At 43.3% G+C, this 17,351-nt stretch overlaps 1 protein-coding gene across 1 annotated transcript; it reads right to left on the bottom strand.

The window, feature by feature from the left end:
• Positions 1–354: 354 nt before the first annotated feature.
• On the bottom strand, positions 355–11,852 carry LOC105696517 (E3 SUMO-protein ligase RanBP2). The gene is made up of 17 exons (XM_012419054.2): positions 11,597–11,852; positions 10,719–10,944; positions 10,458–10,634; positions 10,071–10,383; positions 9,615–9,922; positions 9,434–9,531; positions 9,232–9,352; positions 8,885–9,112; positions 8,646–8,766; positions 8,410–8,575; positions 8,134–8,291; positions 7,857–8,007; positions 7,488–7,731; positions 7,101–7,309; positions 1,717–7,030; positions 1,387–1,635; positions 355–1,264 (listed from the first exon to the last, which is right to left on the bottom strand). Exons 1-17 carry the CDS (start codon positions 11,666–11,668, stop codon positions 906–908), a joined length of 8,514 nt encoding a protein of 2,837 aa, XP_012274477.1. The 5' UTR covers positions 11,669–11,852; the 3' UTR covers positions 355–905.
• Positions 11,853–17,351: the final 5,499 nt, after the last annotated feature.

Below are 17,351 nucleotides of genomic sequence, written 5' to 3'. Positions count from 1 at the left end.
AACTTCGGTTCATTGAAGTTTAACTAGTTTACACCTCGTTTAAACCTGCTATAAAGCAAATAAACTCTGGTTAACTCCAGATGTGGAAGCGGGCCTAAGAGGTTATGATTGGCTGCAGAGAAATAGTGGAACTCCACCTTGCGACTCATCGTAGACTCTCTCGCGATCCTTCGTGGTTTTCTGTATCTCTCTTACCTGGTTCTTAACCTCCACTCTTAACGAAAACAAACCACCTGGGTGTAGAAGTCTAGAAAAGTCGTAATATATTCTTTCACACCGAATCCCTAATAGATGAATAAATATTACCCGTTTCCGCAAGCCCCGACGTTCTCTAATTAAAAAGGAAACCAACAATTGCATCAGGAAAAGGAAAACATTTTTATCGTAACATTGTCAGCGATGATACTAGTAAAATTACGAGTACAGCTAATAGATAAGTAAAACGTACACATCCCGCCAGATGACATCCAGTCGAGAAGACTCGACCTAAACCTTCCAATGTTTGCAAGCACCGTTCACATCATGCTTTTTTCTGCATACAGGTTATTTCTACCAAGCTACAGTTCGGGTGACGCTTAATTTTTTATTTTCACTTTTCGAATACCCTTAACAAAGTCAGCTCAGCCGAACGTTACGATCACTTGTCCATCGGAAACTTTAGACACTACTTCTCATTGAAGTTCCGCCACCACAAAACTTCATTCTTGCATGCCCTGGAAACGATTCCTTGACTTTGGCCTCTTATTATCACTCACTGCAGTATCCCGTGGATGTCTTGAAGATAAGATAGGTCCAATTAAATCAGTCCCATGTCGAGAGAATGTAAGTACGGTGATAGGAAAAGATAAAGAGAAAGGTATGGCTTTAGAATGGAAAATAAATAGTTCCTTTTCAGACGTGACATCTCAACCGGCATTTTGCCTTTCCCTTAGTTCTTGTTGAGCACTGTCGACTATGTTTTTAAAATGCGTAGCTTGTTCCGGAGTCTTGAACTTTATGGCCAACTTTTCAAGGATTGGCTCCTCTTCGGCATAATTCATGGCACCCCATAACCAGGCTCGATCGGAGGTCGACAATGTCTGGAACTCCAGGTCTGCGGTCAACAGAATGTTGCACACAACTTTGTAGACTTGTTCTCTGCGCAGCAGGAATCTGTAGGTGCCTCGGCCTGCATGGTGTAGAATCTTCATCTCTCCGACTCCTCGTTCTTTCCATTCTTTTGTTGCTGTGTCGTATCTGTACAGCTTCGCTCGCTCGCAGAAAACTGAAATTGGCAAATGAAATTTTTCTAAGTATTTTCGTTTCGACACAATTTTTTTATTATATTAAAACGTAGAATTGGAAAAAAGGAGATAGATTTATTTACAATAAGCTGAATAACTTTACCTTTTTCTTCATCCTCTTCCCCAGTTCTTACTTCGATTGCATCTGGTAAAGGTATAATGGGATCAAAGTGTGGATCGTGTTCTGTCGTGCCATCGTCATTATAATACCCATCTTCCTCTGCATCATCTTTCGCTTCGGATTTATTTTCAGCTTTCCTTGTTTCTTTCAACTCCGATAACTTGTTCGCAGCTGACGTAGAGCCAAAAACTGTAGACCCAGCCCCGGCAAACGTGAAGTTTGTGTCTGCAACTATTGTTTTCACGTTTAAAACACGAAATCCAATTATGAGAAATATAAATTAGATAATAAGAAATAACAATATTCACTTACCTTCTTTAAATCCTGTTTGCTGTGCTGCTTGAGCAAATGAAGAAAACGTAAGATTTTCTTTGGTGGGCAAAAAGGCTTCAATGTCTCCTTTTACGGCACTTGTATCCACAGGTTTAGGTCCGAAGAAATTGTTGCCACCAACATTTGTATTTCCATCATTGGTAGTTGTCTTACCACTGTTCGACAGGCTGCTGAACGAGAGTTTAGAAGCAAACGTCGCAGTCGTAGTCCCAAAGACTTGACTGGTCGGTGGAAGTGAGCCGAACAACATTGATTTATTAGCCTCGGATTCAAACGTAGGTAAAGCACTTGAACTGGTTCGCAGAGCACTGGATCCAAACACTGGGGTCTCTGTAGAGGAGATACTTAGCGAAGGTGGAGTTTTTTCAGTTGACTCTACGATCACTGTTACTTCGCTAGTCGGAGGGGACGTAGCAGTCTTAGGGAAGTTCCCAAAAATATTGGCATTAGCTGTTTCCAGCTTAGGAGGTTTCAAAACAGCTGAACTTGGCTGAACCGCCTTTTGCAGATTGCTAAACGTCAACTTTGCGCTTTCTGCACCTGAAGCTGGCGTACCAGAGAATAAAGGCTTGCTCGTCTCATCAATCGAAGTAGTCTTTGTGCCGCCAAATATAGGCGTAATACTCGATGGTGTGTTACCAAATATAGTCCCACTAAAGTTCAAGGAGCCTATTCGAGGAGTCTCTGAGCTGGCTTCGGAAGGGCTACAGATTTTTAAATTATCCAAAGTCGAGGCACTATTCCCGCCGAACATTAATTTTGTAGCATTGGAGGGCTCGTTGCCAGACTTGTCCAATGTTGGGGTCGCAAGATTTCCCCCAAAGATGGCCATTGAAGTACTCTTGGTACTGGATGGAGTGAACGATGCTCCGAAGACAAACCCAGCACTTTTGTTGCCAATCGATTCCCAGCTGTTGGTTCCGAATGTTGGTTGAGCCGAAGCTCCACCAAACGGAATGACGCCAGGTGAAGACTGACTCGTGGTGGTCAAAGTAAGACTTTTTGTTTGATCTTTAGTAGTCGATACCTTTGCAGCATCGGTACCATCGAACAAAGGTACTTCGGGCTCCCTGCAGCCTCGACATCCAGGACAATCTGGTTTCTGTTTGTAGGCATAAAAGTTCTCCGGAAGCTTAAGCTTCAAGGCAGCAGCCTTGTCTTCAGAAGTTACCATGACCTCGTACACGATTTGAATATCTTGCGAATCCGAGGTCGCAGTACCAGCACTCTCAAATCCAACGTCTTGATCATCCGAAGACTTGTCCAAATCTTTCTTCGCATTATCGATAGCATTTTTAAATTCCTGTGCAACATTTGCAGTCTTGAACCGACAGGCAAATTTCACATATTCGAGTTCACCCTCACTGTAATCCCCAGCAGCCCAAAGCCAAGACTTATCATCCTTTGACGTGAGTTCTAGGTCCGATGTAACGACATGATTAAGGCATATCTTCAAGACTTGTTCCCTTCTCATAACCAGCCGCAGTTTCCCGGTTTTGGTGTGCTTCAGCAGCTTAATATCTCCCATGCCTCGTTCTTTCCACTCCTTGTTCCCTGAGTCATACCTGAAGAGTTTCGCTCTGTGAGTATAAAGCACCTCTTCGTCCTCCTCTCCGGTCTTGACATCAACTTTATCAGGAAGTGGAATGACCGGAGGGAAATATACGTCCTCGCTCTCGACGACCTCCTCCTCGGTTACATCTCCACTTCCAGGAGACTTGACCAAAGACTTGGAATGGAACTGGAAGTCAAAGGACTTTCCAGGAGACCCGAAGGTGAATGGATTCTCCGCTGGTGGTTCTTTCTGGATACCGAAGGTGAACTTTGTTGTTGGTTCTGGGATCTTTAAAGCAGCGCTTCCAAAAGTCAAGCTCGGTGATTTTCCGGTATCACCAACAGCATTATCAGTAGACTTAGGCATGCCAAAAGTAAAGCCTCCCAGAGAAGCGTCCTTGGCTGCATCTGGAGGAATGCCAAAAGAAAATGCAGGTATCGACTGCGAAGTGGAAGTCAGAGCATCGAAGACCCCAGTTTTCGACTTCGCAGTCTGCGTAGGATTACGAGCTGAACCACAAGCAATGCACTCCGAAGTGGACGAGTCGTTGAAGATGTAGCAACTCTTGCATTCCCAGGATCCGGAAGGTTGTTTAAACATTTGAGCCAGAGAAGACTTCTCTGGTTTTGCAACCTCCCTAGGAAGTTTTGCAGCCTCCGTAGAAAGTTTCGCAGCCTCCGGAGAAGGACCATTGCAAGCGATGCATTCCTGTTTCGCAGCATCATTTCTGGTATAACATGCGCTGCACTCCCAGGAACCCACTGGAGACTTGAAGAGCTCCGACAAGGGTTTCAGATTCTTCCCAGATGAGGTCTCTTTCGCAACCACCTGGGGAGTTCCCATGCTCTTCGCTTCCCAAGCCTCATGGGAGACATTCTCCTCGGGTTGTCCAGCTTTCATCGTCTCCTGACTGCTGGTCAGGACCCTCAGGAAAGTCTTCGCCAGATCCACAGTCTCGAAATGCAGTGCAAAAGTGTGTCCGTTGGAATCATCCCCAGGAGACCAGGTCACTGCTGGCTTGTTACTGTTCAGGTAGCTGAACTTAACGTCCGGCTGAACAACCCGATCGTAATACACATTAGGAACGACTTGGCCGCATACGAGCAGTTGGGTCTTATCCGTCTTCGAGTTGTAGAGAATCCTGGTGAGCACGTTACCTTTGTTCTTCCACTGTTTGAGCGCGTCTCGGATTCTAAGATGGGCGTTTCCTTCGAACAAAATAGACTCCTTGTCGGTACCAGCAATCGGCTCGTTCGCAACAAGGGAGACATTTTCCCCAGGTTGTTCAGCTTTCATCTTCTCTTGACTGCTGGTCAGGACCCTCAGGAAGATCTTCGCCAGCTCCGCAGTCTCGAAATGGAGCGCAAAAGTGTGTCCCTTGGGGTCATCCCCAGGAGACCAGCTCACCGCTTGCTTGTTGCTGTTCACGTAGCTGAACTTAACGTTCGGCTGAACAACCCTATCGTAATACACCTTAGAAACGACTTGGCCGCATATGAGCAGTCGGGTCTTGTCCGTCCTCGAGTTGTGGAGAATCTTTGTGAGCGCATTGCCTTTGTTCTTCCACTGTTTGGACGCGTCTCGGATTCTAAGATGGGCGTTGTTTTCGAACAAAACAGACTCCTTGTCGGTCCCAGCAATAGGCTCGTTCGCAGGATTCGCATCTCCGGACATCTCCAAATCCTTCTTCGTCGAAGCTTGCACGGAGATCAAATCAGCAGGAGCCGGAGCATGGGGCCTCCTCAGGGTCCTCGAAGCCTGCACAGGAGTGTTCTGGAAAGTACCCCGTTCCTGTGGCCCTTGGGTGGCGTCAACGGTCGTAGGAACCGTCGGAGTAGACGTAGCTGCAGGCAGAGCAGAGCTCTGCTTCACGAAAGAGAAGCTACCAGGGGTTGTCTTGACAGCGGAGAACCCAGTGGGCTGCAAAGTCGTGGCCAATCCGGAGGCACCAGTCCCCGTTGGCACTTCAGTCTTCCCATTATCCGCCCTGACGAATGAGAACTTGGAAAAGGGACTGGCCTTCGCCGCGTCCTCAGGTTGCTGCACAGGTTTCGCCTCCACCGACTTCTGCGGCTGAAGGATCGGCTTCGAGGAGAACGAAAAGCCGCCCAGAACAACCGGACCAGTGTCCTCAGCCTTCGTCTCTGAAACAGTGGTTTCCGGAACGATACTAACCGTAGTCGCAACGACGTTGGTTTTAGTCTCCTCCTTGCTCCCAGCTTTTGCGGAGCCAGACGGCGGAGGCAAGGACGCCTTTGCCTCCTCAAAGCTCTCCTTGAACTGCTTCGCATCCTCCTCCGTCTTAAACTTCAAGCACAGCTTCTCCAGCTGCATCTTCTCATCGGCGAAGTCGTTGGCCGCCCATATCCAGGCCTTGTTCGAGGACATGCTCGTCAGCTCCATGTCGGGAGTGATCAGGTGATTCGCGCAGATCTTCAAGACCTGATCTCTGCGCATAAGCAGGCGGACCTTGCCCTCGGAGTTGCGTAGGAGCTTGACGATGCCAATTCCACGTTCCTTCCACTCCTTGTTGACGAAGCGGTAGAGCTTCCCCCTGCCCTGATACAAGACGGTTTCATCTTCCTCCCCAGTGGTGACATCGACTTCCGCCGGAAGGGGAATAAGTGGGACGAAGTGCGGCATAGGGTCGGGTTCTACCTCGCCACTCCACTCGTTGGACGCATTCGCCGACCCCGTGGACCGGGAACTGGCATTGAGCCTGCCATCGTCTCTCGTAACCGAGACCGAAGGCGAAGACGTCACCGTGGTCAGAGTAATCGACAAGGGCGGCAGGTTCACCGTTGTTGGAATGGTGGCTTGAGAAGGCATCGAAATCTGGTACATGTGGGCAGCTTTGGCGGGTGTTGCGGTGGCCGTTGTGCTGGAAATAACGCCAGAAGTCGCCGATGTGGTGCTTACAGCAGCACTTGGTGTCGCGATAGTACCTAATCTGTACTGAGGTGGTATAGTGACGCTAAGCGTCGGTTGTTCCGCCGGCGCTGTGGTCGGCAGCGTGTCCGACGCCGTGATAACGACATTCACTGGAGGAACTTTGTTGACCGGAGTGTTCTTGATGATGATCTCGTTCCTCGCCACCTCGAGTTTCTGCATCTGGGACGGGTTTGGCTGACTCGGCGTCGGTTGTGGTGGAGGCACGAGATCGGTCAATTGACTCGACACCCTCTGAGCGAATAATCCCTGCTGCAAAACTCCGTCTGCCATTTTGTGCAGCGGTGGGATGGTCTGATCAACCGTGGGACGTGGATAGAGCGGAGGCATCGCGTAAACGCTCGTTGGGTACAACGGCTGCATGTGTTGAGCACTTGGATCGTTGAATGGCAAGTTTCCTTGGTAATACCCTTGCAGAGTAGGTGGATACATCAACTGGGAGTAGGTTGGATGCCTCTGGGATGTCGGGAATATCCCACCTCGGAAGGAAGATGGCCCCAATGCCTGGGCCGAGGTGCTGTCGTAGTTCAACTCGCTGTACTCTTCCTCAGGGTACACGTATATGTCTCTTTCCGATGGTGGGTTTACGGTCGACTGCGAGCGCAGTTTCTGCGTTTCTAAGCACAACTCGTTCACCTTCTTCTTAACTTCTTCTAAGGACTCCATCACGACTTTGTGATTTTCCAGGATGATCTTGTTTTGCTCCACGATGGACTGGATTGCGCTCTCTCTGGAGTGAATCAATTGTCGAATCTGCGCGTCCAACCTTTCCGGACTCGGCCTTGCTTCCTAGATGTGAATTGAAACCTTAATCTTGCTATCTTTAACTGGTACTTGTGACAAAGAAATTACTACATACCGTACGGTGACGAGACAACTCTAGGATTTCCTGATTTTGTGGCTTGCATGGTGTACTGGATTGCTTCGGGGCACGATGCATGTTCCTTTGTGGTGTATTTAATATGTGCCCTGTACTACTTAAACCAATATTTGTGTGTGGCTTTTCACCACCACTGTGAGCAGAAGAGAAACTGTCCTCCGAGACACCCTCACATTCGTTTCTGTTCACTGCAAAAAGAATATTATACGTTTTGTTAATCGTCGTTCCCTCAATTTACGCGATAGATTATATCACAATTTACGTGATCACTTATTTTAATTATCTTTTTTTGTTAAGATATTAAATAAAAAAAAAAATGTAATGGACGAGTAACGTCATTTTTTTATCCCGCCTATGAATACTTACTGTCATCCTGCCACACATCTGGATCGATTCTTTTCAATTCGCTTTCGATAGTTGAAATATGTTCGCATAGGTCAGAGTTTAACGGATGCTTTGGATCTGTTCCTGGGCTGCGTAAACGGTCCAATGTCAAGTAGAAGCAATCTCGTGCTTTTGATAACATGATAACGTGTTGAGACCTCAATTCGGATGTTAAATTCTCTTTAGGTACGGAGCTGATCAATTCGTCGGCTAAAATCTTGTAAATCTGCAAATTCAATATAGTTTAAAAAACGTTAAAAAATGTATAAAACTCTTCTCCAAATTGATTTAGTTAAATGGAAAAGATTGAAATTATACTTTTATTGCAAGCTCATTATAAGAAAAACTTACTTGTCCTTGTTGAAAAGAGGCATCCGGGCACTTCAAGTTTTGTAAGACATCTATCGCCAGCTCGTATTGTTTCTCTCTTAGATGCCTTTGAGCCAATAATAATCTACCCTCTTCCAAGGCATTAGTTAATTCCACGCTGTTCATTTCCTTTCTGAATAAGAAAATTATCACGTTCAAAATAAATGATAGTACCCGAAAAAGTACATAATTATCGTACAAAAAATAATGCAATATAGTACATATAATCTACACATGCATAGAATTGTAAATAACTAACCCTTGATAATCGAATAATTTTGAGCCCGTTGTTCGAATAATCTGATTGTTTTGCAGTCTTTCAAGAAGAGGGACCGCTGCGGTCCAATATAATTCAGACCGAGCTTCTAACGCTGGAATGTCACGGTGTTCTTTATCTTTCTCCTTTAAAACTTTGACCTATGATACATAAAAAGGTAAGTTTAATCTTTTTATTAGTACTTGTCACTGTGCCTAATAAAAAGTGACCTTGCATTTTAGAAATAATAAGTGTACTTTATTTATTACGTATACTAACCCTGTGGTGAAACATTCGAGCCAGATGAACCAAAATATTTGCATGCAATCCATGATTGCCAATACAGCGAACGGATTCTAAGCCTTGCTGAATAATTTGTCTCATTTCACCGATATCTTGGTCATCACTGTTGTAATTGCAGTACATCTTGTACGCTGCTGACCACCTATATAAATAAATAATAATTAGCTTTATTGTCCTTGGATTTACAACAGATAAAAATATATAAAACCCACCATTTTTCTTGCATATGAGTGCACAATACTTTAGAAATATCAGCTGGCAAAGTAGATAATCTATGTGGATTCAAATAGCCACTACGTTGTTGCTCTTCAACGATTACGGAACTGCACAAAACTGTACGGAAACACAAATTTCATGTAAATACCCCAATAACTTTTTTTAATATCAATCCAAAAGCATCGTATTACGACAGCTAATTAACATGAGTAAATAAGCAATTTAATTTACTAACCCGTAGCATTTAGAAATGCATCAATATCAAGCTGGCTTAAAGTGTCTGCAGCAGCTTGACTAAGATTGTATGCAGATAATTGCAAGTTGGGAAAAACATGGGAATGACGGTTGGGATAGGGCCCGTTGTTTTTAGCAGAAGTTGTATGCGAAGGTGAATGGTAAATTCGACTCGCAATGCCAAGCCATACTTGATGGTGCAGTGACGACGGGTACACCTCTTCGGCAACTGATATACAAATATATAAATATTTAATAGAGATAGACAAGACCTTTAAATATAATGTTATGAAATTTCAAGATGTACATCTGAACGTTATGACATACATGAAAAAATCTTTGACTCACCTTCATCGTAGTGCATAAGATCATAATGAGAGCAAAGTCTAGTAGGATGATTCAATGGTAAAGCAGTGACAAAATAAGAAGTCCCCATCATTTTCTGTTGTAGATTGCTTATAAATATTCTCTGAAAAACGGATGGATTTTAAAAAACACTACTTACTAATAACTTATAATGATGAGTATTTAATATGTACTTTTTAATTACCTGATAAATACGTTCTTTCCATGCACCGGTGCAGAATTTATCAATTTTATCATAAAGTGCTTTTCCATCGTCCTTTCCGTAATCATACAGGATATGACCTAAGAGATTTTAAGAACGATGTGTCATATTATACAGAATTCATAAAATAAAACGTATTTTAGTATCACTACGAGGAATATACCTGCTTGGCTGCATCGGTAGGATCCTTCTTTATACCACAACCTTATCTGTACCTTGCAACGATCATTTAAATGTGATACCCAGGAAGCTGTCAGATCCACTGGATTCGTGTGAAGTGCACTAAGTAACAATGGTGCACAAAGCCGTCCTGTTTCAGCCCATGAGCCTTGCTCACGCTTTGCCTTCCTCAAAAGCAAGCACGCTAGATGTAAATGTACTTGACCCCACATATGTGTGAACATACAGTCGATGAAAGCAACATTCTGCGTTAAGTTTTGATGTTTCGCTTCCACCAGAATTTGATCGAAACTGAAATTGTACATAAAAGTTGTATATTATAAAATATTACTAATTTAATTTTCTAAAGGATATCCATCAAAGTGATAACATAAATACTTTTGATATGAAATTTCTTGAATTTAAAATTTAATGTAATTTGCCAAAGGGATGTCTATACCTAAAGATGGCTTGTGCAGCTTCGGGTATGGTTTTCTTTGGCCCGTCACCTTGTTCTTTTAGAGAAAGTGCAGCATATCTTTCAAATGCCGAAACACATAATACCCAAAATAACCAGTCGGATTGCTTACTGCTTTTGCATTTTGGCAGCAGTTCGCAGAGAGTTTGATACCATATTAAACTATTCCTGTGTAAAAGTGTTGATTCAACTTGAGCAGCATGCTTGTATGCTTCGTCTAATCTTTTCTTATCGATATAGTGGTTGAGTAATTTTACATGCAGATCGACATTTCTTGGCCTTGCAGATAATTCAGCTGGAATTTTGTTAAACGGTTTAGTATTGTCGACATAGATGAGACTAAGTATAGGATAAATTAATTAAACCCACATCTTATTAAAGCTTCTAAGTCTTCACTACTGCCATTGGAACTATCCACAGTGAGTAATTTCTCCTTTAGTTGAAAAACAACAGGATGGTGTGCAAATTGTCGTTCGGCTCTTTCCAACCAGTATTTGCCACTTTTTATGTCTAGTCCTATATCCATGTCGGCTAATAGCTCACATACTAAAACCATTTATCAATACATGAATTTAATAATAGGTAAACTAGTTGTTTGCATATACGGAGGACTTTTTATGTTATGCCCACCTTTCAAAACAAGATCGTTCTGAGCTCTATCAAGTGAAAGAGAGGTTTTATATTCCGCTAAAGCAGCCTCCTTGTCTCCGAGACCTTCATGAATCTGACCAAGAAGTTTGTGTGCTCCAGCAGATTCCTCTCGAATCTCTAAATAACTAGATACATATTTCTTGGCTGCTGCATAATCTCGTACTTGATAATATAATTTAGCAATGTTGTAACAACGGAGATTCCTCTGAAATTAAGGAAAATAATTTAGCTAAAATAATTCTTGATTATCTCGTGTCACATCGATTTATCTAACCATGGAAAACTATTATATTGTAATTATTAAAAAAAGGAAGTTACTATATTTCAAATTGGCATCGGACACAAAAAGTCGTTGAAGAGCATCTATCTTGTTTCCTTGCCAAAGAGATCTTTATTTATCTGTACGAACATCAAACGCCTCGTGTTTTGAGCTCGATATAGATACGTAATGATTGAGTATACATATATAATAACTCGAACAAAATTTGCAAATGGCTCGACGTAGGCATGAATTTGAAAGTAATGGAATGATCGATATTGAAAATCGGTGATAGGTGATCCCTTAATGTTTCATCACATGTTGTGTATTGATTCGCCGTGGAAAAAGCATCACGGACGAAATCCGCATGTAGAATCGTACATAGCCGGGGAAAATAATGTGCCTAACTGACTCGTATTAAGTCAAATTCTAAGAATAGACGCGACGTGTATCGCACCACCGTCGGCAATGCCAAGTGGTGATAATAGAAAAAGTTGCACGATAAAAGTATAATCATAGGAAGGATTAATCGGCCAGAAGCGAACAAGCTGCCGGGTGGCCGTTGGTATGTCGGCCTTCTCTACGAATCTAACCCTACCTCGTTCTCGGTCTTCAATTTCCGGAATATCTCTTGTACGTGTCGGTCGACGTCTTTCTTCGTCTGAAACATCCTGTCCAAATATGTCGAGCGTTCCTATCCGTCGAGACGTGTGACAATAATCAATATTTTAACTGAAATTCGCGTGAAAATACTCGGAATGAACTCGTACCTGATACTTCTACTACGCAAATCACTTTCAAACGGTTTTCTCTCGTTTGCCAGAATCACCTCCACGGATTACCGAGCAAGGTAGACGGGAACTCACAGTCTCTCGAGCGGCTCTTGGAGCGACGCCATTGGTCAATGCCTCAAGGCAGGTGCCAATCAGAATGCAGCATTCCTCTTGCATTGCTGAAACTGTAGATTATTGGCTACCGTTGGAAACTGTCGTGCAACAGGAACGCGTATTTTTTGTTTTCTCACCTGAGAATTTCCGTTATGATTTTACAATGTCTTTCTTCGGTTTGCTTACAGTCCAGCGCTGCCATTTATTGGATCGATATAGAGATGTGCCAATTTTCGAAAAATATCGATATCTCGTATCGATACGGACCGTAACAGAAATATCGATACAGGGCTATCGTATCGCATCGCACATCGCTAAGTTCGATAGGATCTAACCAAAGGAAATAATAAATTGCAAATATGAAATTTATTAAGTAAAATATCTAGTAATTTACTGTAAAGAAACTACGTAAATTATCTAGGGCGTTTTATTTACCCAACCCTGACGTCATAGTTTGTGACACCTTTGAAGATGTCGCTTTATGTTTTTTTATGCACCAAAGTGCAGGAAAGTTCTTCTTGCGTCATGCCGATTTGAATTGCGAAGGACGATCGATTCATAAAGCTTTAATGCAGATTGAAATTCTTAGAAAGGATGCCATAGTAATTCTGACAGTGAAAGTAAAACGAGCGGAACACTTTCATAGGGATCCAATTGAAGCGATGAAACGAAGGCGGATTTGATCGGAGCTTTGAATTTTTAATTAACATAATGGGACTCTAGAATAACGTTCAATAAGAAAAATAAGCGTATCAAAATGATATAAAGTTGAAAATGCCGTCGCTAAACAATACATGTTGCGTGGGATACACAATATAATACATACATTCGTTACTACATAACAGTCGTCATTTAGCTATTACAATTAAATCTGCATATAATTAGAATAGAGGAAATGCAACGGAGGAAACATTTTCGCCATTTCGCCGAAACAATTACTTCGCTTCCTAAGGACTCTCGAGGAGATTATTTTCTAACTTAGAAGGAACAGAATGTCTAATGTCGGAGAGTTTCTCAAATAGGAACATTGATCGGCCTAAACCGCAACTCATTAATAAAAGCACTCTAATTAATTATAATGCATCCTATTAATCCGGGGAATGCGCATTCGTGCGTGAGCGTTAATACTTTCTAAATGATTACTAATTATTAATAACGAAGTGCTATTAATTATTAATAATCATTAATATTGTCCTTGTCAGCTCTAAACAATCGTTAATACTTCCTTTTGCTCGCCTTCTTACATTCTAAACGAAATATTCACATTTGTGTCATTGGAATGTTTATCGTTACGTTTATATATAAATAAAATAGGCACACAAGAGGAAACATAAATTAATAAATTAATAATATAATATACAAATACGGTCAACGGTGATTTCGTCGCAGGGACTGCATCTTCAGGAGACATCTTCTGAGGAAATTATAATTCCGAGGGCCCAAATTCTGGGAAATTCTGACGACCTTGCCCGATGTCATTTTCTCAGAAAAAAGAAAATGCGTGTAATGCCTGGTACATATTTTGGAACGATCATTAGCCTCGGTGGAAGTTCCTGGAAGAGGAGACTGCTCATTTTCTTGTTTCGGAATTCATACAATTAAATGTGCCACAATTAAATGTGTCTTTGAGATTTTCAAGAAATACTTTAGGCGTCATCGAACGAAATCCGGGAGACATCTTTGTAAAATCTGTCGCTTGAGATATTTAGCGAAAAAAATATTCTATGGTAGTAGGGATTATTCTTCTTTCCAGAGATTTTCAGAAATGTGGCGTACCGACCTTTGCGGGAGTTGCTGGAGCAGGGAAAGAAGGATTCTCTCGAGTTTGTCGTTTTTCGAAAGCTCATAGGAGCTTTCTCGTTTCCCAAAGCCGTATGCCGTTGACAAGATGTTTGGTTTAAAGCCCCGAATTTCCCTCGGCTTTGTACGGTGCTTAGAGTAATCTGAATTACGAGATTTCGCTCCTTCCACTACGAGGAGCCCCAGGATTGCTAGAACAATTGCGATTTCCAAACGCATGGTATCCTGGAAGAATGGAGAATGCATGACGAAGATATCCTTAAATGTGCCACTTCATCGACATGTACTAATTGTTGCAAATAAAATTCTAACGAAGGGATATTCACTCGGAAATCAATGAAAGCGATTTCCGTCTCCGTTTCGATAATTTTCAAACATTTCTCTTGTGATTTCAAAATCATTTCCACATGATATCGAGCATTAAAATCCATGATTTCCCGAGTGAATACTCCCTCGAATTGTAATCTAGAATAAGTATTTATCTCCTATAGTAGACTTCCTGTTAGGTTTATATTCTGTAAAACTGGATGGATTTTTTTGCTCTTGCCCTTAAAAGTGTCATTTTACAATCATATACGAATCATTAAAACCAAAGTGCAATTTAGAAGCAAATATATTTTTAAGTAATTTGCCGATCTTTACAGGTTCGGAAAGCAGCGTTTTTCTTGGTCGAATTGGCGAGACCACGCCTTGTTTCGTACGTTAGTCAAGACTTCGCTAAGAACGATCGAAGACGCCATCTTGAATTGGATGTAGGACGCGAATGAACGTTCTTTTATTAATTACGTTAAGCACAAAAGGAATGTCTCGTTTTCTGACACCTAGTCAATATTTAAAACATCTATGTGACCAGAAGCTATCGAGTTTTTTCCATTGTTGTAGATATTTTAGGTGATATCAGGTTCGCTCGATCGAGCTATCACCGCGTTTCCGGGACGCGCCATTTCCACAACTTCGTCCTCGAAAATATGCAAATTTAATGAATCACTTTTATTACAAAAATCGTCCAGAGGCATCCACGTTTCACTTTACTGTAGAACCTAACGATTGAAAATATAAAGATGCACACTTGATACAATTTAATAAAAATAACGTAACAACCAAAACAGCTACCTTTTGTCCATATATTAATTTTAACAGTCGTAACTCACAGCAAACGAACGAAAATAACATAAAAAATTCCCTTCACTCTTTCTTCTCCCGAATGAAGCCTCTGGCCGCGGTCTTTCTTCGGCGAGAGCACAAAGTGTCTAATTATCACCGTTCCACCACTCTAACAATTAGAAATCTCATTCGGCGTAATTTAACAAAACAGATGCAGCGAATATCTTTTCCTTTCCTCCCAGTTCTCTTTTCATAGTAAATTCCTAAAAAATCCCACGAGACCCTCTAGTGTCTCCTCGCCTCAAAGACCCCTTATTCTCAAAATGAATGAATTCAGCCTCGACCAACGTAACATAAACGACGTAATAAACGTGAATAATAATTATTCCTCAACCGGTAGAAAAAGAAAAAAATCCGGAGTCCCGCCCCGACGTCCATACTTACGTGCGCAGGACGCGCAGCGTCGGCGTGCGCGCCGATTCGCTCTTTAAGAAGAAAGGTAAAAATCGCGAACGAAATGCCGAGGAAATCGCGGAAGGATATCTCGAGGTCCTGGAGAGGTCCTAGAGAGGTCCTGGAGAGGTCCGGGTCGGAGGTCGCTCGCGAGAACTGAGCATCTCCTCCCGGGGGCAGGGCTTTTTGTACGGAGGAGCACGAGGCGCCGTTTCTGCAGTTGCGGCCGTTTGACGCCGAAGCTTGTACGGGCCGCACTCGGTGTTTACCGTCCCTGTGCCCTAAGCCGCCTACCGCTGTAAAACGCCGCCGGCCGCCGCCTACTAGCCGCCAATGCGTACATCATTTCACTGCAGTGCTCCGCGTGCCCGGGATCGAACGCACTCCGGCCCCTTTTCCTAATGGCACCCTAATGTCACCCCAATGTTACCCCGATGTCACTCCAGGGCCCGGGCAAAGATGGACCTCCCTTCGTCAACGTTTATACATGCTTTTTATGAAACTCTTGCAAAGGGTGAAACGAGATGTACCTCTTTTCATGAACGTTTGTACATGAAAAGTGTTGCAAAGGGTGAATCTCTTTTCATGAACGTTTGTACATGAAAAGTGTTGCAAAGGGTGAAATGAGGTGGGCGGAATTTTCTTTTTTCAAGAACATTCATACACGGTTTCGATGAAACTCGCAACGAGATGGACACGTCCCGCGTTGGATATTTAACTTGTAACCCAAAAAAAACAGATTGCCCCGACATAAAATAAAAAGTGCCGAATATCAGGGGTGTACTTCAGCGTTGATTGGCTTTCACGATTCGTTTACCCTCGGTCGTTAGCCATTGTTTTACTAGTTCCATTCCTAGTACCAACATCGTCATCGCACATATGAAGAGGTGCGAGTGGGCGTCGGAATAATTCGACAGAGAAGAGCCACCCCCCTAACAATTTTTCTCCGGTAACCAAACGGGCCGTGAGTTCCGCAAAAGGGCTGGGCCCATCTGTAGGCGTGAAAGTAATCTTCCGGACTCTAATTAGATTGCTATTCCAGTTACTACTCTTGTGGAATCGGGGACATTCCATTTCTCCCAAGTATACGTGGCGGGTCTATGGGGTTGGCAGCTAAGTGATTGGGGATTTTAAATGATAAGGACCTATCGAGAAAATCCGCAATCATTTAGTCGCGAATCCAATGGAATTACCCTTTTTTTACCACCTTAACGCAACGACGCGAAACACCTGGGGGTCTAATCGGAAGTGCCGAAGGGCTTGAAATGTAAAAACCGAGCGAAGATGAGGTGTCGAATCGAGTTTAAAATCGATCGGACGGGACGACAATGTCCTCGCTGACCCCAGCATACCAGCGGAGTCTCTAATCCGTGATTCCGCCGTGACAGAGAGCGACGTCATCGGGTGCCGAAGAGCGGCTATGCGTTTTCCCGGATGCCCTCCGGAAGTCCGAGACAATAAGAGAGCTTCCGGCGGTGCGCAAGGCCAGAACTCCGACGTGGGGCGGACCCCCCATGCGTTACCCTCGCGATGCCCCCCGTGAACGTTGCGGGTGCCCGTCGCCCCCCATGGGACCGATCCTCGATTCCCGATCCTCGATTCTCGTTCCCCTGCGGACCGGGTTATTTTCAGCCACGGCCCGATTTTACCTGCCAGTCTGATTACAGGTGCCCCGCGTGTTGGACGGGCCTCCTCCTTTAACGCCATCCGTTGCGTGGAGCGTTTTCACGCCGCCCGGTTTTCACACGCACCTCTATCGGGTTTATTCGGCCTTATTTTGTCGCTTTGCTCACCGACGACTTGATAGAAACCGAAGAGTGAGTCAGTTTCGATCTATGCATCCGCTAAAATAATTTCGCACGATTGATAAGGATCGATTTGCTACTTTTGCACTTGCCTCACATTTTTATTGGGAATTTATTTTGTCGCTTCGCTCATCGGCGACTTGATAGAAACCGAAGAGTGAGTTAGTTTCGGTCTATGCATCCGCTAAAATAATTTCGCACGACTGATAAGGATCGATTTGCTACTTTTGCATTTGCCTCACATTTTTATTGGGAATTTATTTTGTCGCTTGGCTCATCGGCGACTTGATAGAAACCGAAGAGT

Source organism: Orussus abietinus, unplaced genomic scaffold (genome assembly GCF_000612105.2).
Source record: "Orussus abietinus isolate OABI.00-Male unplaced genomic scaffold, Oabi_2.0 scaffold15, whole genome shotgun sequence".
NCBI classification, from domain to species: domain Eukaryota; kingdom Metazoa; phylum Arthropoda; class Insecta; order Hymenoptera; family Orussidae; genus Orussus; species Orussus abietinus.
The sequence above is the reverse complement of the archived record's forward strand: the minus strand, read 5'-3'. Positions and strand labels throughout refer to the sequence as shown.

Bases quoted from the DNA above. Each gene is read 5' to 3' on its own strand.
- LOC105696517 (XM_012419054.2), bottom strand. From the start codon at position 11,668: ATGTTTCAGACGAAGAAAGACGTCGACCGACACGTACAAGAGATATTC. The intron at 9,532-9,614 runs GTATATTCCTCG...AAAATCTCTTAG, and splicing joins CTACCGATGCAGCCAAGCAG to GTCATATCCTGTATGATTAC. The intron at 9,113-9,231 runs GTGAGTCAAAGA...TTTGTATATCAG, and splicing joins TCTTATGCACTACGATGAAG to TTGCCGAAGAGGTGTACCCG.